The 21242-nt window shown below is 48.4% G+C and overlaps 1 protein-coding gene and 1 non-coding gene across 3 annotated transcripts in view; one reads left to right on the top strand and one right to left on the bottom strand.

The window, feature by feature from the left end:
- Spock2 (SPARC (osteonectin), cwcv and kazal like domains proteoglycan 2) overlaps nucleotides 1–21242 on the top strand; it is a 50760-nt gene that overhangs the window by 25150 nt on the left and 4368 nt on the right. The window contains exon 11 of one of the 2 annotated variants that reach the window (XM_074079085.1): nucleotides 15767–15814. The exons of the other annotated variant lie outside the window; for it this stretch is intronic. Coding sequence (XP_073935186.1) covers nucleotides 15767–15799 — 33 coding nt within the window. The 3' untranslated portion in view covers nucleotides 15800–15814. Of the gene's footprint in view, nucleotides 1–15766; nucleotides 15815–21242 lie in introns of those variants that run through there. 2 annotated transcript variants of the gene reach the window in all.
- Nucleotides 4507–4614, bottom strand: LOC141425242 (U6 spliceosomal RNA). The gene has a single exon (XR_012450324.1). It is a non-coding gene; the product is annotated as a U6 spliceosomal RNA (small nuclear RNA).

The raw sequence follows: 21242 nt of genomic DNA, 5'->3' as shown, positions 1-21242 counted from the left end.
AGAGAGAGAAAGAAAAGAAGTGGGGCTTGGACTGGCAGTGACTCAAGCAGTAGAGCACTTGCCTAGTAAGCACAAGGCCTTGAGTTCAATCTCCATACTGAAGAAGCAGGGCCTAGTGGGAAGTTTCCTGCCATTGGAGGCAGGCCTTTGAAAGGGAGGGATTATAGGACCCTGGTCCCTTCATCTCTCCCTTTGCTTTCTGGCCACCATGAGGTGATCAGCTTTGCTCTCTGCCGTGATACACTGCCTCATCACAGGCCCAAAAGCAGGGAGGCCAAGAGACCATGGACTGTAAGTTTAAAAAAAAAAACCTTTCATTCTTATAAGTTCATTATCTCAGGTGTTTGTTACAGCAACAGAACACTAACTAAAATGTTGCCCATCCCCTCACAACTGTGTCTTCTGTTAAACAGATCCTTTGGTGGGGTGGGTGGGCATGGAAGTGGGGCACAGGAACTCAAATCCTCGCTGCAGGACTTGCTAACTGTAACCTTGGGCAAGTCATCTGATAGATGGAGACAATTACTGTCTCACAAGGGTCACCTGTAAATGGTAGAAGTGCCTTCAGAGCACAGGAAGCAAACCCTGATGTTATGGTCTATAATGCCCAGCGGCAGCCCACACAGGCTCTGCCTCCGGCTGGAGTAGTGGACCCTTAGGAAAGGGAGCCCTCTTTGGGTGGTGGCTCATTGCCACCGGCAAGGTCAACCTTGGAGCATTAGAAGTCTTCCTGGAAGAAGTATAAGGAGGTGCAGTTTGCAGAGGAGCTGCCCCAGCAGGAAGGATGAAGTGGGTGGAGATGGGAACAGAGATCCTCAGAAACAGCTTTCCACTGGGCTTGTGAGAACCTGCAGCTTGGGAAATAGAGGAGCAGGGGAGGGAGGGTGCTGTGGGGTTGAGATTAGTGAGTCAGTTTCTCCTCACATATCATGAGCTTACTTTTACCAGGCCCAGAAAGCCCTACTGTCACTTGGAAATAATAATACAAGCAATTGAACACTTACTGTGTCCAAGACCCTATGCCAAGGAAGTACTTGCACCAGCCCATTTTGCAGATGAGGGAACTCATCTCATCATTTTGCAAAATCCTCCCCAGGGAGGATTCCTCATGGCAGGCAAGGAGTATTCTGTTTCCTGTCTACCATCCAAGCAGTGATCTATGCCCAGTGACAGGGCCCTTCCTGACACAGGGACTCAGAGGAGGTGGACATCTCCCCAGGGGTAAGGCTTCCTTCCTGGGGAATGGGGCTTCAGCCAGGTCCTTAGATGGAAGGAATGATCTAGCGACTGACTCAATGCTAGCGCTTGGGGTCTGAAGGCTTTGTTGCCAGAAGAGGGACTGGGATGGGGGTGGGGGCATCCCTCAGCTTCCTGGTATCCATGCTAATCTTGAATTTGAGACCCACAATGGGAAGCATTTCTAGGAGTGTCACAGCAGGAGAGTCTCACAGGTGGGAGTTTTAGCAAAGATTTATTTTAGTATAACAGGATAAAGTAGGGAGAAGTGGATAATGGGAGGGAAATATTTCCTGCTACCCACACAGGAAATGGGAGTACAGACTCAAAGTGGTGGCTCTTACTGTGGTCTTTATACTTTCTGACCTCGGGGACCACATGGCGGTCACATCATCCAGCAGCCCTTATTCATTAGAAACAACGGGTTCTGGGTGGCCTAACATGGCAAAGCTGTTTATTACTCTAAAACATGGAGATGTGACCTAGGCCCACCCAAAACACAGGTGAGTTTTGGGATTTCCCTTTGCAAGATATGCCCTTCAATTTCTGTTTCTACTCATTTGTGAAGAGGTTACATCTTCAGTTTACTTCCTGGTTTTAATTTCCTGCTCTGGTCCTTTAAATATTATTTTTAAAATTTTCCCATCTTCTCATCTATCTGTCCTGCCTTAGTCTCACCCCCAGAGATTCCATCTTCATTGTTTTGGACTGGGGCCAGGCATCCGTACATTTTAAAAGATCCCCAGGTACAGCCAGATGCTCGCTACCCAGGTGAGGCAAACAGAAGTAGGGAAGCTCCCAGTGGAGGGGACAGGGTGTGCAAGCATCCAGGGGAGGACTGGCCCTCCCCTCGCCATAGGGGGCATGTAGGCCCAGAGGCCAGTTCAAGGGCAGAAAGCTTGGACAGTCCTCTGGTAGGAGCTTTGCTTCTCTGACTTCCCCAGCAATTCATCAGTGTCCAGCCCAGGCATCTATGCTGGTTGGTCACACAGTATTTTGCTGCCAGCTTGAAGGAGACCACAATCTGGAAGATAGCCAGTCCACCTGTGGAATTCTGAACAAGCATCCCCAATCCTCAGGGAAATTTTGGCTTTTGCACTTGGAAGATCAACATTTGTTCAGGTGATGGGGAGCTAGAGCCAGGCAGGGCCTTGGCTTCTGGAACAATATGCCCATTGTCACCATATCCCAGCAACCTGGCTTCCCAGAGTCCCTTGGGCCAGAATGTTGCTGGGGACAGACCCAAGTGCCTGACTGGCAGCAAAGGCAGGGCCATTTAGGAAGCCATCTGCTGGAACCAGCTGCACTGGGCACCCACTGCTTGCCCTCCTCCCTGACAAGGCCCCAACCCCAGCCAGCCTCCACCCACTCCCTTCTCTGCCCCCCTCCCATTCTAGCACCTGATTTTCCCCAGTATTTAGCCCCCTGGGGACAGGGACTATATACTGACTTCTCTCAGGTGAATAGCAGAGGCCTGAGAACAAACTTAGAAGAAAACAATCACAAATGTACACAAATCCATGTAGGTAGCCTGCCCTCCTGCCTGCTGCCAGAGCACTGTGCCATTTCTGATCTTTGGGGGTTCCCAAAAGGGGTGTGCTTGACCAAACAAAACATATATATACACACATAATCCATACACATATATACATATAGACACATATATATATATACATATACATATATACACAAATACATACATACATACATTAATTGGCATATAAAAATTTATGTATTTAGGCCAAGTGTAGTGTGTCTTGCCTATAACCCCATCTCAACCAATAAAGCTGGGTGTGGTGGTGCATGCCTGTCATCTGGCTACAAGGAAAGCATAAATAAGAGGATCAATGTCCAGGCCAGCCCAGGCAAAAACCAAGAGATCCTATTCCAAAAATAACTAAAACAGAAAGGGCTGGGGGGCATGGTTCAAGTGGTAGAAACCCTACCTAGCCAGTGTGAGACTCTGAGTTCAAACCACAGTACCTCCATTTTTGTTTTGTTGTACTTATTTATAGGGCACTGTGTGGCATTTCAATACAGGTCTACAGTGGTAATGGTGAGGTCAGGATAATACCATATCCATCACCTCAGACCCAACATTTCTTTGTGTTGGGAGCATCCGAAGTCCTCTCGACTGGCTATTTTGTAACGTGCAACTGATTGCTATCCACATAGCTACCCTATGGTGCTACAGGGCAGTAGAAGTTACTTGTCCTACCCTCCTGCATCCCTGTACCTACTAACCCCCTTTCTCTGTCCCCTGCCCCAGCCTCTCGTAAGCACTCTTTTACTCTCTACCTCTATGAGGTCAGTTTTTAGCTTCTCATGTAAGTGAGAGCATGTATTTGTTTTTCTGTACCTAGCTTATGTCACTTAACAATGTCCTCCAGTTCTGTCCATGGTGCCACAAATGACAGGATTCTCTTTTATAGCTGAATAGTATTTCATTGTGCATACATACCGCTTTTTTTATCCATCTATCTGCCTATGGATGCCTGGGTGATTCCTCATCTTGGTTTTGAGAATAGTGCTGCAGGAAATGTGGGTATAGATGTCTCTTCAGCACGCTGACTTCCTTCCCTTTGGATAAAATACACAGCAGTGGGATGGCTGCATCCTATCATTCTGCCTTCAGTGTTTTTTTTTAAAGAACCACTGTACTGCTCGCCATAATCACTATAGCATTTACATTCCCACCAAAAGTGTATAAGCCTTCCTTTATCTTTCTATACTCACCAGTATTTGTTATTTTTTTTGTCTTTTTTTTTTTGTAGTACTGGGGTTTGAACTCAGGGCCTACAGCTTGAGCCACTCCTCCAGCCCTCTTTTTTGTGATGGGTTTTTTGAGATAGGGTCTCGTGAAGTACTTGCCTGGGCTGGCTTTGAACCGAGATCTTCCTGATCTCTGCCTCCTAAGTCACTAGGATTACAGGTGTGAGCCACTGGCTCCTGTATTTTTTGTCTTTTTGATAACAGCCATTTTGACTAGCATGAGGTAACATGCCTTTGTGGTTTTGATTTGCATGTCCCTGACAATTAGTGATGTTGAGCACTTTTCATACACTTGGTGGCCATTAGTATGTCTTTTGAGAAACATCTGTTCAGACCACTTCTCCATTTTCATATCAAATTGTCTTTCTACCATCGTTTGTGTTCCTTGTGTATTTTGAATATTAGTCCCTTTGATGGGAGGGTGGCAAATACTTCCTCTCAGGTGTAGGCTGTCTCTTCACTCTGCTGACTGTTTCCTGTGCTGTGCAGTCGCTCTTTAGAAAGATAGAGAACACTTTGAGTTTGTGTGTCATCCTCGTGCAGGGGCCACACTTGCTAATCTCTGTATCGTTCCAATTTTAGTAAATGGGACGCAGAAGTGAGCACAAGTTTTTATATTTTAAGCACAGTAAATGAGGGAAAGAAAGGGGGGGAAAAAAGAATGTTTGTGGGCTGAGTGTGTAGCTGAGGAGGAAAGCACTTGCACAGCAGGCATGTGTCCCTGGGTTTGATCCCCAGGAGCCCACAAGTGTTTCTCTGTTCCCATCCACACCTATCCTTTTATGTTGGGAGCCCTTGCTGCAACTCCAGGAGGCAGGTATACACTTTTCGAAGGGATGACCTTGGTTCTTGGAGCTGCATGCAGTGGAGCTTTGACGTTGCTCAAGGCCTGGTTGACTCCAAGGTCAGTTGTCCAGTTTAGCAGCCACTCCTAGTATCTCCCAGCAGGAGATGACACACCCCTTGAAGATTCCTGGCTTGTCATAACAAGTTATGGTGAATAGGAATGAACTGTGGGGTGCTGGGGAGGAAGTACTGAAGTGAGGACACCAGCTCTGCCACTGAAGTTGTCACCTCACCGTTGTCACTCACCACAGCCTTAGTTTCCCCACTGGTAAACTAAAGGGATTGGATTAGATTACTCAGTGTTGGAATTCTGTGAGAGGCAGCAAAGGTGTGATCCAGAGATTGTTTGCTGTTAAGCTAAGCATAGGGTTCTCTCTCTGTCTCTCTATCTCTTTCTCTCTCTCTCTCTCACACACACACACAGATCATAGTTGCTCTGATTAATCACATCTTTGCAAAGCAAAGTTAAATTGTACGATTTAATTAAATTGAACGATGAAAGCTGGGCATGGTGGCTCATACCTGTAATCCTAGTTACTCAAGAGGGAGAAATCAGGAGAATTCTGAGTCTAAGCCAGCCTGGGCAAACAGTTCATGAGACCCCCCTCCCACCTCAAAAAAACCTATCACAAAAAAGGGCTGGTAGAGTGGCTCAAGGTGTCAAGGTATAGGCCCTGAGTTCAAACCCCAGTGCTGCATGCACACACGCACGCACACAAGAAATGAAAAAGTTTATTGCAATAAGAGGCTCTTGTGAACTGTTTGCCTGGGCTGGCCTTAAAGTGTGATCCTCCTGATCTCAGCCTCCCAAATAGCTAGAATTACAGGTGTGACCCACAGGTAACTGACTAGAACTTTTTCTTTTTTTGGCAGAACTAGAGTTTGAACTCAGGGCTCCATGTTTGTAAAGGGTGTGCTTTACTACTTGAGCCACTCTTCCAATCCCTGACCACCATTCTGTTAAGGCCTACTTTCAGAGTTGGCCCCTGGTATCTTGGATTTCAGGAGAGTTCCCAGGATTCTCTGAGAAAAGTGGCTCACTGGGCCAAAATTGTTCAGGCAAGCAGTTTGGTTTGAGGCACACATCTGCTTTCCTTTGGGGAGTCTAGAATGTTGGTCCCTGCCAGGCAGAGGGCACCTGTGTGACCTGCCCAGTACCCACATGGGCGCTGTTGTTAGTAGAAACCATTTCACATGTGTGCTTAGAGGCCCGGGGAGGAATGAAGTGAGTCCCGTGTGACTTTCCTGGAAGGGGACTCGGAAGCCTGCACCTGCTCCCCCCATCTGTCCCTCCACTGACTTTTCTCTCTGTCCTTTCACCAGAATGGTCTTAACTGTGAATACAAATATATGTGGACCCCTGTGAGTCCTTCTAGGCAAAAATCACTCACAGGGGTGGTCTTGGGGACCCCTTATCAGCGAAGACATGGCTAATCTTTTCTTTCTTAGGGCCCTGCAGGAGAAACAGGTCCTATGGACGTGGGATGACAAAAGCCCGTAAACAGCTGGGTGTTGGGGTGCTTAGCCTGGGCTTCTGGGGACTATGACACCATGAGCTAAGCTAAGTGAGGTGCAGGAGGAGGAGGAGGGGAAGAAGCAAGCTTTAGGGGGAGCAATGATGCTGATGGCTTCATTCTCTGAGGATAACCAGGCCCTTGACTACCTGAGTCAACTCATCCACTCCTCCCAGAGGCGACAGATGAGTCTCAAATGTAGAGTGCTCTGAGAGCCACTGGTGTCCTGAGAGCTGGCATAGGTGAAAAGGAGGAGGACAGCCTTGCCCTCTGGAGAGAGGGGCCTGGCGTGTACCCGCAAGGCTCCTAACAGTTCCCCAAACACAGAGCCACAAGTTGCTTCACATCCCATCTCCCCTAACGTAGTAACAGAGCCTCTTGTAGCTAGCTGGTCACGTGACTGCCAAGCGACACTAACTTCTCCCAGCCTCCCTTGCAGGGCCTTATACCCAGTGACCCTGTGGTGGACAGGCTGTGAGCAGAGGGGCTCTCCAGAGGAGGCCTGCTCCCCCTCTCTTCCTGCCTCTTCCTCATGGCGGGACCGTGAATACACTGGGGGACTGAGCTATTTAATCTGGGCACCCCGTGGCCTGCTCAAGTTGACCCATGAAATTAACCATCACACTCCAGTGTCTAGGCTAGCTTCTGCCTCTAGTCGTGTCAGGTGCGGATTATCTGTTGAGTGAATGAATTCCCAGTGCACAGCCCTGATTACCTGTCACTAGGACAGCTATAGTCCCTGACCTGGTCTTCTAGCCCCTTCCTTTCTAGCACTCCTTGTCTACCTTAGTCACAACTGCCATGGCAGCAGGGTGATTTTTCTTCCTCTACATAAAACCCTCAACGGCTCCCTCTTACCCACAGGGAGAAAAGTCAAATTACTTCGGCTTTTGACAGCCTGGTGATTTGGTCCCCAACCTCCTCACCAGCCTTGTCTTCATCCCCTCCCCGCCAGTTTCTGTTCCTTGCAGCTTTTGCATAGGCTATATTCCTCCCTGATATATTTGCCATTCCCTTTCCTTATTTGGTGAACTCCCACATATCCTTCAAAACCCAGCTCAAGTATCATGTGTCTTCTCCATACACACCTCCTTAGGCAGAGAGGACCAAGCTGCTTCTATTCCTCTCCAGCCTTGTACAGTCCTCTATCCCACCCTGGTGAACCCAGTTCATGGAGGGCATGAATCATGTCTGTATCTCTGGGGCCCAGGCTTGATGGGTAACCGGATGTACATGTTAGATGAATGAATGACTGAATAAATTATTTTGTTCCTCTTCAGCACTGACATCACCCTCAGGGTACCTTCTCTACCTGTCTTCATTTGAACGTTCCCTTTGTCTAAAATGCCTATGATGGCTCCTAGCGCTGGCCACTGCCATCAAGGCTTTGCTTCTCTTCACTGTTTTGAATGATTTTACCCTTTCCTTTAGAATCTTCTGCAAATTGCTTCCAAGCCAGTGTATCCCAGTCACTTCTTGTTGGAAACAAAAATGTCGACACTTTGTTTGAGCTTCTGAAAACCTTATGTTTAGTGAAAGCAAAGAAATCCTGGTAATTTTGTAAATTTGGGACATTCTAGTACTGATATTTTGGCCAATTGGCCTGTTTTCTGCTTCCTGAACTTTTCTCCCAACTTATATTTTAAAAGGAGACTTGACTCAAAAAAACGACTCTCTACAGATAGAAAATGTGGGGCAGAAACACCACAGAGAGGCTTTGATTTGTTATCTTCTCTGGCGGGGTCTGTTTTAACTTGGAGTCACACCCCTGTGCGTTTCCAGTCTCACCCTAATGGCACCAAGTGCCCACATGCTCACCAGGAGGAGCCAGCCTCTGTGAGCTGGAGGCAGGACAGCTGGCTGGATGGACACCATTCCCTGTCTTCCTTGGCTTCCTGGGTGGCAGGGGCTGGGTTTTGGAAGCAAGTACCAACCAGGACACATGGGTCGCAAATGACAGAAATTTAACTCAGACTGGCGTAGACAAAGTGGTATTTCTTGGTTCTTTTAGAAGGCTGGTTATTTGGGAAGCACCTGGAAGAAATCTCAGGGATGGCAACAGTGAGATCAGCACCCCAGGACTCCCTCATGCTGGTCACCTCATATCTCTGGTCTCTGCTGGTTTTACCTGTTGGCCTCATTCTCTCTGATCTCTGTGGGCCATCTCCAGTACTGGCCAGCAGAGGGTGCTGCTGCTCCCAGAATCCATACACCAGTCTCCAGGCTCATTCTGCCACAGCCTGGAGGATGGGATGCTGTGATTGGCCAGGCTCGGATCACCTGACCAGTAGGGAAGGAAGGACTTAGGGAAGCTTTCTGGAAAGTTACAAACCAACCATTCTCTCTACAAAACAAAACAACAACAGGGATGTTAATAATGTCACATACTTTACTTAGCATGATAGGGAACCTAGAATTTTAAAAGATTTGGACTCTTTGCAATTTAATTCCAACCTATTGACCCCACTCAACCACACGCTTGCATTCCAGTGTCCAGGGAGAACAGAAAGGATGAGTAGGTGCTCATGGCTGTGGCCCACACTTCCCCACTTCTGGGTCTTCAGTGCCTGTCACCTGGGATGTGCCAACTACCACCTGTTCCTCCTGGTTTTCATCATGCCCATGATTTAAGGCCCCTCCGAAAACTGTTTCTAGACCTCAGCCTGCAGGGATGATTGACCCAACCTGATGCACATCTTTGGTGTTCTCTGCAGGGTTAGCAGAAGAACTTTCCAAAAGTTACCCACCACCCAGGTAGGGGGGTTAGTGAGCTCTCCAGCCTGGAGGCTGTTTGGGAGATACTGTTGAAAGGGACAGGATGTCTTAGGGATTATATATTAGATTTTACACTGCTGTACAAATGACCACAAACCAGGGGAAATAAAACAACGGAAATGTATTTTTCACAGCTCTGGAAGCCAAAAACCTGAATTCAAGGTGTTAGTTTCTTCTTAAGACGCCGAGGGAGATACCATTCCATGCCTCTCTCCTGGCTTCTGCTGCTATGCATTTGTTCCTGGTGTCGCTTGGGTTGTGGGTACATCAGTCCAGTTTGTCACTGTTTTCATAGGGCATTCTCCTCTCTCTGTCTGCCTCTAAGAAGAGGACAGCAGAGTTACAATCCACCCTAAATCCAGCATGATTTTTTTCTTGAGATTCTTTTGTGTGTGTGTGTGTGGTACTGGGGTTTGAACTCAGGGCCTACATCTTGAGTCACTCCATCAGCCCTTTTTTATGATGGGTTTTTCGAGATAGGGTCTCTCGAACTATTTGCCCGAGCTGGCTTTGAACTGAGATCCTCCTGATCTCTGCCTCCTGAGTAGTTAGGATTACAGGCATGAGCCACTGGCACCTGGCTGAGATTCTTAAATAATTTCACCGGCAAAGATCCTGTCTCCAAATAAGGTCACATTCTAAAGATTCAGGAGGATGTGAATATTTTTAGGAAGACTCATTCCATCTGTTGTGTGCAGGACAAATGGAACACCAACCAAAATGGGTACAGTAGAGACCAGACAGGAGAGCACAGGTTTCAGCCCTGGCCATCCAAAGATCTCACTTTCCAAAGAAAGCGGAAATCTGGGCATTCATGTAAAATGTTCAGAATTTTAATTGTTGGCAACATATTTAGAAGCTTTTAGGGCATTGTGACATGTGCAGCTGTACAGGTATAGACAGTACATCTATATGTCAAATTTTGCCAGTGTTGCTACAGTTTGTGACTTGTGGTGAGGACTTGCAACGGCTTCTGTGATCCCATAAAGAACATTGCCTATGCACTTCTGCAAGAGGCCACCAGAGGGCGTGCCAGCCACGCATTAAGCAAGGCACCTGGCAGCCAGGCCTGAGAGGTGTCCAGTTGCTAAAATCCAGCAGTGGAGGTTTTTTGGGCCAAGGGGGAGGATGGGTAGGGTCTCTACTCCTAGAAGTATGGTGGAATTAAGCTAATGGGCAAAATCCATTCCTTTTTGAATTTCCTTTCTTCTTTCCTTCCCTTCCCTCCCTCCCACTCTCTTCTTCCTCCTCCTCTTCCTCCTCCTCATTTTTCTTCTTTGTATGGTGCTAGATTTCTAACTCAGATGGTAGCCAAGTGCTCTACCAGTGAGCTACATCCCAGCCCTAAAATTTAGTTTTAACCTTTGATGCCTGCTATCTCCTGTCCTTTAATGAATACCTGCTCCCTTTGTTGACAAAACAAGTTGAAAAAAGCAAAGAAATACCACGAGAAAAGAAAGAAAAAGCTAACAATACCTGTTTGGTGGCTTTTCTTGATTCTAAATCAATCAAATAACTTGAAAATATTGACACACGCACATGGCAAGAAAAATTTCAGGCCATACAAAATATGACTGCTCCCCATCCAGCCCCTGCCATGCCAACACTCCCTTGCTGTGAGAGCTCCTGAATGTCTTTTTGTTGTTGCATATGGATAATACACTTCTCTTGTAAGCGAACGCACTGTTTTCATAAGGGAATTAAGCACATACTTAATTCCTGGATGGAATTATTACTGGGTTTTGTGTTTTGATCCAGCTAATCCTTATAAAATTCATTGGATAGTAGCCGGGCGTGATGGCACACGACCATAATCCCAGCACTCAGGAGACAGAGATCCTGTCAAAATAAAATAATGTAATATAATAAATTTATAAAATCTGGGGATGTAGCTCAGTGATATAGCATTTGTGTAACATGTGCAAGGCCCTGGGTTCAATTCCCAATACTGCAAAAAAAAAAAAAGTTGTAGGGCAGTCGTGGAGACAGGGCAGTGTCGGGGACTCCATGATGCCTCATCACATCACGTGATGCTGAGGATCTGCTCCCGATACTTTGTTTATAGATTTGGTTTTTACCTTTCATTGTGGAACTGTTCAAACACTCACCAAACAAGAAGGAAGAATATAACCAACTCCCAGCGCTGTCCCTGACTTGTGATCACTCACACCCCACCCTGTGCTGCCTGTACTTCTCATTTGTTTGCTGAAGGATTTTAAAGCAAATCTCAGATGATACAGCTGTCATCGTATCTAAAAATGCTTTGTAGCAGGGCACTGGTGGCTCACGCCTGTGAGAGATTAGGAGGATCTTGGTTGAAGCCGGCTCCTGGCAAATAGTTCTCAAGAGCCTATCTCGAAAAACCCATCCCAAAAAAGGGCTCAAATGGTGGAGTGCCTGCCTAGCAAGCTTGAGGCCCTGAGTTCAAACCCCAATACCACGAAAAAAAAAAAAAAAGCTTTATATACGTTCTTTTCTTTTATTGTTGTTCTTTATTGTCTTACAAAAGGGCAAACACCTTTTTCTTTTTTCTTTTTGGTGCTGTGACTCAGATAAACACCTTTTTCATCATTGCCATCAGTAGGTTCACTTTTCTGTTTTCTTTTTAAAAAAATCAAAGAATATAGGTAAAACTCAATAGTATATTCATATAATTGCCCAAGGACTGGGCGTGCAGCTCGGTGGTAGAGTTTAGCATACATGAGGCCCTGGGTTCAACCCCAGCACTGAACAGAAGCAGCAATCTAAAAATAATAGTAATGATGATAATAAATACCCACTCAGCCCTGCGGTCACATGAACACGGTCACTGCCAAGGACCATCTCTTGGCCGCCACCTGGTACCTCTGTGCCATTAGAGCTCAAAGTGTTTGCTGGTTGCTGAGGTCTGTTGTGGCTGAATTTCATGTTGGTAAAACATAGTCTAAGCCCTGGAGACACATCACTCTCTTCCCAAGTCAGCCTCGGCCGACACTCCAGAGAACGCTGCGCTCTGATAGCAAGAGCGGTCACTGACTTTCATGCTACGGACACTGCGATGGAGACTAGGGATGGCCACGTTTGTTTTGCTGTGGTTGCTAAGAAATATCTGGCTGATGTGGTCCTCACATGGTAAGGGTGTGGATCACATTGCTAGAAAAATGGAGGAAAAAAGCCCACTTAATTCTACTCGGTGATAAGAGGACTTAGGGTGGTGTGGTGTGGTCTCCCACACTATATACAGACACAAAAGTGAGACGTGTAGAACACACTCCATTCCTGTGTGACATGAACCAGTCATCGCGGCGTTACATACCCTGCCACAGCACAGTGATTCAATTTTGGGCCGCCATAGTCTTGTCAAGAAGGTCATGAGTCTTTTAGTCTCATAGCTCTAAGCATATTCACAAAACTCTGGCTTTAGGTCCTACAAATAAATTAATTATAACTACATTAGGCTCTATAGCGGTCATTTCAATATAAATAGCTGCGTAATACTCAGTTGTGTGCTATACCATAATTTGTGTAACCAACCCCCTGTTGTCAGACACTCAGGTGACTTCGGATGCTCCTCTGTTTTAAAATCTGTAGCAAAATTGTTACGATCGTCCTGTCCTCGTTTACACTGGGTGTCTGTCCTGCATTCCTGGAGCTGCGTGTGGGGCAGGCTTTAAATACAGAGCATTTAAAAGTGAAAGCTTCATCTTTGGACCAGCCCCCACTGTGGCATTGGAGAAGGACCCAGGATCCACCTCACTGTGGTCAGAGCCATTTGGGAACAGGGACTGGCCATGGCTTCCAGGCAGCAGGGTGTCAATGGCGCCTGTGATGCAGGCTGCCGGGACCTGGCTTTGACTGCTTGTCACAGAGGAGCTGTGATTTATGTTGTGGGCAGAGGAAGAACAGAGGATGTGTGTTCATTTCTAGAGTCAGGATGGGGCAGGGCCAGGGCTGGGGAGGGTAGGGGGTGTGGGGCCAAATGTGGCAGAGGTGGCTCTGGGTCCTGTTTACCTCCAGGATGAGCAGGAGGCTGGAAACAGATGGCTTCCAGGGCCTCAGGCACTGGCCTGCTGAGCGAGCCCTTCAGCTGTGCCTCTCCTGCGCTCACTGGTGACTGCAGATTGCCATGGAGGTGGGGGGCCCAACACAAACAGCCATCAGAGAAAGGGGCCTTTATGGCCAGTGGAGGACGTGTGGGACTGGCAGGAGGGTGCCAGCTTTGTGTGACTGGGGAAGTGCCTGGCAGGTGCTGCTCTCAGCCTCCCTGGTGTGCTCTCATCTCACAGAGGCTTGGGTCTCCAGAGCAGTTCCTCCTTCTTTCCTCTTCCTCCCTTTCCTTACTTCTCTTCTTTTCTTTCCTTCATCCCTCCCCACCTTTCAACCTATCACTTTTTTGTTCTTACATCCTTTTTCTTTTAAAAGGTTTTCCTTCTTTCTTCTTCTTTTTTTTTTTTGAGACAGGGTCTCACTTTGTAGCCAGGCTGGTCTAGAACTCTCTGTCTTCCTGCCTCGGTCTCCCAAGTGCTGGAATTGTGGGCTTGTGCCACCACGCCTGGCTCCTCTTCATTAATTTTGATAATTACAATGGTAACACATGCTATTTACCTGGTACACCCTGCAAAGTTGGAGAAAGGGCAGATAGCCTTCCCTCACTCTCTTTTTTCTTTTCTTTTTTTGGGTGGTACTGGAGTTTGAACTCAGGGCCTCACACTTGCTAGGCAGGCGCCTCACTCTCCTCCATCCCACACGAACAGCCCCGGACCCCTCCAGAACCCCCGAGCCCTTGTACACACGTGCAAACACCACGCACTCAGCCGGCTCTGGCTGTTGTCTGTTCACAGGCCAGCCTCCTTGATGCAGTGGTTCTCAGCGTGCCACGTTTGGAAGTGCGTCATGACATTTTTGCTGTCCTTTCTTTGTCACACTAGCAGGAGGGAGGGTGTGGGGCTGGGTGTAGAAGAACACTACCACCAGGAGGGACAAGGATGCTAAGCCTCCTACAATGTCGGGGACAGTCACCCATGGAATTGTCACCTGCAGGTCTCACAGGGCCTGACACTGCAGTGTGCTTTTTTAAATTGAGCAATATGTCTACACCCATATTTTTAAATAATTTTTTTTTGGTGGGACTGGGGTTTGAACTCAGGGCTGCGTGCTTGCAAAGCAGATGCTCTACTTTTTGAGTCATACTTCCTGTCCATTTTTGCTTTGGTTATTTTAGAGGTGGGGTCTCTTGAACTGTTTGCTTAGATGCCTTAAATTGATCCTCCCAATTTAAGCCTCCTAAGTAGCAAGGATTACAGGCATGAGCCACCTGTGCCCAGCTAAAATAAATTTTTATTAGCATAAATTAATTGTTCAAAGGGGTTTCATTGTGATATTTACATACATTATATGTACTTTGATCAAATTCACCTGTCTATATCACTCTTTCTTACACCCCACCCCTTCCCATTCTTCTTCCCAAAGTTACTGGGCATGACCAGCACCTGGCAGTGAGGGGATTTGGAGAGGGATGACTTTCATCTTTGACCTGGGGAGGGGCAGGAATGACCTCTGGCAGAGGGAACAGTAGCACCTCCTCTCCACTCCTGGGTGTCCTTCCTCACTCAAGTAGGCCTCTCTCATGTAGAGGCCCGGCCCTCCTCAAAGCCCCCAGACAAACCCACTGCAGGTGTCTGTCCCATAGTCGCCAGATGCCGCCCCAGGCAGGAAAGCGTGGGAAGTCAGGTCTACTCCTCCCTGTCTTCCATCCTCCTGCCTGCCCAGCCTCGCCACCCTGTTATTTCCCTGTCTGCCCTGGAGGCTTATTTGAAACTTACTGGAACGTCTTTTCAGGGGAAGAACATGGTCCACAGTGCATTCCCTGAGGCAGAGCGTCAGCCCATTTGCCACTCCCTGCAGAGGCTCGTGCCATGGAGGTGTGCGTGACAGGGCCTGGCCCCAAGGCAGGACCTGGTCCTGGCCCTGCTGTGACTCACTCAGTGACCCTGGGCAGATCACTGACCCTCTCTGGCCCTTTCCAGGCTAATAGCACAGAGTTCACTTGAAGGAAACTTAGAACCCCCTGGAAGTCAGACAGCAAAGAGCCTGGTAATGTTTCACACTGCAGAGGGGAAGCTAAGCCTGTGTCACACCACCCTGAGCATCAGAGGTGGCCTCAGGTGCAAAATGTCAGTCTGACATCCTGGTTCAGAAGCTTTATGGTGTTAGGACAAGTTAGCCTGGAGAACAGAGGACTGTGTTCTAGTCCCATCTCTGAGCTCCACCAGCCATGAAGGCTGGTCATGGAAGACATCCTGAACCTCAGTGTCCCCATCTGTAAAACAGATAAAGCTGTATTTATCTAGCCATAGTTGCTGCGAAGTTAAAACAAATGGCTGATATGTATTAAAGGCCTTCATATAGAATATTTCCTGGGGCGGGGCTTGCTGGCTGTAGGGCGAGCCCTCATCTCAGCCCCTCCCAGCATCTGAGCAGACGAACCTTGGGGGTGGGGCTCATCTCCAGTGACCAGGGCAAAGTCGAGAGAAGCAATGTGACAAAGACAGACCTTCTTCCATGGCATCTATGTGAGTGGCCAGCTTTACACAGAGAGAAACTATGAAACCAGTGCCAACCTTGACCTCTACCTCTCTCTGCAGAGCTGGAGGAGCAGCGCCAGAGGCGGCAGGTGAGACAGGAGAGCCTGAAAGCGGGGCAGCCTCCAGCTCTGAAAAAGTCCCACCAGGTCACTGGGGGACAAGGTGATCCAAGGAGACAAAAACAAGCCCAGACCCTTTTCTGGCTGGGCACTGGACACCAACTCTTTTTTTGCTCCATAAATAATTTCAAATTTCAATAAATATAGAACAACGTGGCATTTTTTTTCCTTCTGGGAAAGAAAAGAGCACTTATCCGTCTCCAGAAGCTCATTCCTTATTTCCAGCTCCTGTGACATGGACTGGGAGATGGGGAAGTGTCAGGAGGAATTTCCTTCTCAAATGGCTGTGCTAGAGCCAGGCACAGACAGGCAGCCACAGGCAGGCTCTGTGCCACAGTTCTTGCAAAGGTCACTGTCAGGAACTCAGTAGTTTCCCTCTGAAGCAATGATATTTGCAGCTCTTTGGTTCCCAGGCTAGACCAGCAGCCCACTGTGAAGGCAGGAGGAAAAGACAAGGACTTTGGAGTTGGCTTTGTCCTCAGTTTCTCAGTACCTCACTTCCCCAGCAGTCAACTTTAAGAAGTCATTCTCTTGGGGGCCTCTGGTACTTCTGCTTCTCTTGTGACAGCTTTTGTTCTGGGTTAGTGTGTGTGTGTGTGTGTGTGTGTCTGTGTGTGTGTGTGTCTGTGTGTTACAGGCTTTGAACTCAGGACCTTGTCTGGCAAGTTTTTGCCTGGGCTGGCTTGGACTATGATTGTGTTTATACCTGTTTTGTAACTGGGATGACAGGGATATACCACCACACCCAGCTTTTTTTGTTGAGTTGGGGTCTCTTTAGCTTTTTCCAGGCTGGCCTCAAACTACAATCCACCAGATCCCCACCTCCTAAACAGGTGGGATTATAGTCATGAGCTGCCTTGTTCAGCTGGTTTATCTTTTCAAGGATACTTGTATAGCAAATGGCCTTGGAAGATAGAATGTCTCCCCCAGGGACCTCCTTTATGAAAGGATAATAAAGGCAGTGTCTCCCTCCAGAGCCATGGGGGGGGGGCAAGTTTGCTAGAAGCACTCTTAGAAGACTGGAAATTTCCTAAGCTTGGGAATCCTCAGCTAAAACATGAACCCACTGTGCATACCATGTCTACCTGTGTCCACCTCCCAATCTGCCCGTGAAACAAGGGGACAAGGAGCCAAGGGGAACTTGAACTCCCCAGAGACAAATTTGTCTCTGGCCCAGGAGCCTCGTGTCTTCTGCTAGTATCTTCCAGATAGGAAGTGCTAACCTCCCAGCTTGCGAGCAGGGTGAAATCTCAGACCCTTCAAGTTTCTCTACAGTCAGGTCCATGCTGGTAACTGCCATCTTGCTGCTGTGACGGTGAGGCTAAGCTGTGCCTGGCTCTTGGTGGGGAGTTAATAAATGGTGGTTGTAACAATTTTACTATCAGTGATGGGGAAGCTGGTTATTTATTTACAAGCCACTCAGAATTGCCACCCCAGTGCCAGATGTGCAGCCTGGTCTTGGTTGCGGAATAAGAATTCCATTCCTTTGGGGGAATCTAGGAGCTGGGACAGGCTCTCAGGGCCTGTTCAAGGGCTCCAGAGGGTGAGTGAAAGTCACTGTAGCCCCCTCCTCTACTCAGAGGCTGCAATGTTCCCAGACCATTCTCTGGGTATAAATATGTTTAGAGAATGGGTAGTTTGGCTTGATACAAGTGATTTGCAGTGTGTAGATTGTTTTGTGATGTTGATTTTTCATTTGAAAATATGTCCTGGACACCTTTCTTACAAGCTCAGTTAGAGCTGGGCACTGGTGACTCATGCTTGCAATCCTACCTACTCAGGAGGCAGAGATCCCTGGTTCAAAGCCAGGCTGGGCAAATAGTTTGTGAGACCCTATTTGACAGAAACCATCACAAAAAAAGGTCTGGGGGAGTGGCTTAAGGTGTAGGCCCTGAGTTCAAACCCCAGTACTGCAAAAAAAAAAAAGCTCAGTTAGCTTTTAGGAACTGTTACATTACTGTGCATAATATTCCATCACATGACTTAGTTACCCCTCCTCTCTCTTTTTTTTTCTTTTTGAGACAGAATCTCACTGTGTTGCACTGGCTGGCCTCAAACTCCTGGGCTCCTGCCTCAGCCTCCCAAGTGCTGGGACTACAGGTGTATACCACCATGCCAGCTCCCATTCCGCTCTTGTTGGACAGTTGGTTGAGGCCTTTTTTTTTTTTTGCAGTGCTGAGGCTCAAACCCAGGGCTTTGTGCTTGGTAAGCAGGTGTTCTGCCTGAGCTACACCCCTGGCTGATGCCAGTTTTCTTCAGTATAAAGACGCACATTGTACAGGTTGCACACAGGGAGGGCGCCTCCAGGGCAGGAATGAGGGTACTCTATCTGCATCTTGCAGACATGGGGATGAAGACTGAGTGGCTGCAGACCCCGAGATCATGCGGGAGTCTCAGCCCCACGCTCAGGCCCAGAGTCATGCCCCTCCTAATGGAAGGAAAGGGGGTCTGGGGGCTAGGCAGGGCGAACGAAGGGAACAGGGAAAGGAGGGAAAGGGAGATGGCCTATTCACCCACAATGCTAGCAGGCCCCACAGGGATGATTTCGGATGCAGCACTGGACTCTCAGCAGCCACCACCAGAGCCCTGGAGGGGAAACAGGGACCACCAAGGGCCCCAGAGCCCCAGGTCTCCTAAGACCCTCTTCTGAGAGGTTCTGTCAAGAGCGCTGCTGAGAGACTCAGCAGCTGTGAGATCCTTCTGGGGGCCCAGCCCCACCCAGCTTAGCCCCAAATCTTCTTCCCCCCATCCCTGGGGCCCCGGAGGTTGCTGCTGTCTGTCACATATTCTGATAGCCCAGGTCCTGCAAACCACCCGAGTCAGGTAGCCGATGGGCAGCATTGGAGAGAAAGGCCATCTCAGCCAACGCAGGCCTGTCCCTTCTCACATCAGATTGCTTGACAGTAACACCAGCATGTGTCCTCCAGAGCTGCTGCTGGGCTCTGGGGGTCTGCTGGGGACATCCATGGAAGGTATACCTGAGAGGTCAAGGTACAGAGGTACAGATGTCAGGAGGGAGGGGGAAACTTCAATCTGACACTGGACCTAGCAAGCAGAACTGGCTTAACCAACAGTCAGTTAACTAACTGGGTGTTTTAAATGTGTCTGCCATTAAACTCTTGACTCCCAAACCTCCTGTCCTCCCAAGAACCCTGTAAGGGAGGTGCAGTTGCAATCCCCACTGTGCAGTCAAGGAAACAGGCTCAGGGACTCAGTGGCCCACAGTGTAAATAAGTGCCTGAGATTCAAACCCAGCCACCAATGATTCTGAACCTTTTGAGAATCACAGCTCCTTTCGAGGTTCTAACAAAATCCCTGAGCCCTCTAACCAGAAAATCACCTGCAGTGTAGACTCACAGCACACATTCATAACTTGCTTCCTGAGCACGTGGCCTGTGCAGTTGTGGAGGGCTCTGAGCTCAGATGGACGAGTTCACAAGGGCTCCAAGTGAGACTTTAACGTTGAGCCACCATACTTTTTGAACAAGGGGTCAAAACACTTGCATTTTGCACTGGTTCTGCGCACACCTGTACTTTACACAGCCACGTGTGTGCACTCAGTGCAATTTTGCAAATAGTTTAGGTGTGCAGGAATCCCGTGAGGCCATTCACAGACTCAGGACAAGCCCTTTTGGCTTTCCCTTGCTTTCTAGAAGGTTGCGAACATAGGCATTTTGTGTGTTTGCTTGTGTATATGCGTGGCAAGGGGTCAGGTAGAACTGGGTGCCCTGGCAGAGAGCTGGGCTGGGGAGCTGGGAAGGACAGTGGGTATGGCACTGACCCCACACAGCTTGGGATGCCAACTTCTTTACTTCTGAAAGGGAAGCCCAAAAGTAGAAGTCCTGGTAATAATAGCTTTGGTTCTACACCCATGTCCTTAAAAGTCTGTCCCCTCCCTAGTCAGGACTAAGAGCCTTTGTCAGTGTGGTGGCCTCAAGGTAAACATGGACCTGTAACCAGCCTCACACACTCAGGCCACCGTCTAGGGTAGGGTTCTCTGTCAGGCTTGGTTTTTGCTGCATCTGTGGCCAGCTGGAGGGCCTCTGAGCCCGTTCTTGAGAGCAGAAACACCCAGGCAAGAATGGGTGCAAAGATGGTCACACAAATCCCTGAGAGGGCATGGTGAGCCTGGGCAGGCATGAGGAGGCAGCTGTGGCTTTATGCAGCCTTGCTTTGATCAGTGTGATTTGGGCAAGTGGCTTAACCTCTCTATGTCATTTCCCTATCTGCGAAATGGGAGCATACTCCGAGAGCTGCAGTGAGCACTGAATTACAGACTAATGTCCTTCCAACAAAGCACGACGAATATTACCTATTACATTAACTATTGCTGTCCCCACAGCAGAGGACAGGGCCTCAAACCTAACAGCTGTGCTTTAAAGCTTTGGATTTACTTGTTTATTTTTTAAATCCCATGAGAGAGAGCATTTGAGGGGAGTGGAGGAGGCCTCTGGCTAGCAAAGGCTGAGAATTAATGGGGTGGGAGTGCCCTGTGAGGAGAGGTGGGGCTGGGGAGGTCATCCCTCAGACAGGGAGTTCCCAAGAGGGACTGGACCCCCCATAGTCTGTGGGACTCTGCAGGAGGAAGACCTAGCCAAGAATTTCTTTTCTTCCCTCTCTTCTCTTCCTCTACTTTCCCCTGTTCTTCCCCCTCTTTCCTTTCTTTTCTTTTCACTAGCATCAGCGAAGGAGCTGGTTTTACTTCTGCATGGCTGACAGGATACCGAGAAGCTCCGTCTCCCCCCAGCCTCACCCCTGAGCCGAGTAGCATAAAGAAGGTCCTTCGTGGCTGTTCATGTGTGAATAGCCTCCTGGCACAGAGCGGGACAGGGTGGCCACAGGCTGGAGGAAGCTGGCAGGGGGTCCTGGAATAAGGGTCTCGTGCTGGGGCCCCAGGAGCTCAGAGATGTTTCTTGACCCAGAGTCCTGACCTGAGCAATACACCCTGGAGGGGATATGGGGATTTAGTCATCACGCCCACCCCCGCCCCCACTCTTTCAGGAGCTGAGACAGTCTCTGTGGACAAGGCAGCCTGTCCTAAGGTGTCTATGAGCACCTTAGGCCTTTATTATAAGCTAGGGTGTTTTTGTTTGGGGGGTTTCTTTTGTAAGAAAATGCTCAGGTGAGTACTCTGCTACAGTACTGTGCTACATACTGTATGCCCACAGGCTAGCATTTTGGGGGCTTTCTACACGTCAACCTATCTCCTAAGCTCTTTGCTTGCACTACCTCATTTGAATCCCACAACATTCCCAATGGCTCAAGAGGTATGGACACTATAACCAGCCAGACGTGTTGGCTCATACCTGTAATCCCAGCCACTAGGAAGGATCATGGTCCAAGGTTGGCCCAGGGCAAAAAGCAGGAGACCCTATCTGAAAAAGCTAATGCAAAGAAGTTCGAATCATGACTCAAGT

The sequence above is a fragment of the Castor canadensis genome, chromosome 7, assembly GCF_047511655.1.
Source record: "Castor canadensis chromosome 7, mCasCan1.hap1v2, whole genome shotgun sequence".
Classification (NCBI taxonomy): Eukaryota; Metazoa; Chordata; class Mammalia; order Rodentia; family Castoridae; genus Castor; species Castor canadensis.
The sequence above is the reverse complement of the archived record's forward strand: the minus strand, read 5'-3'. Positions and strand labels throughout refer to the sequence as shown.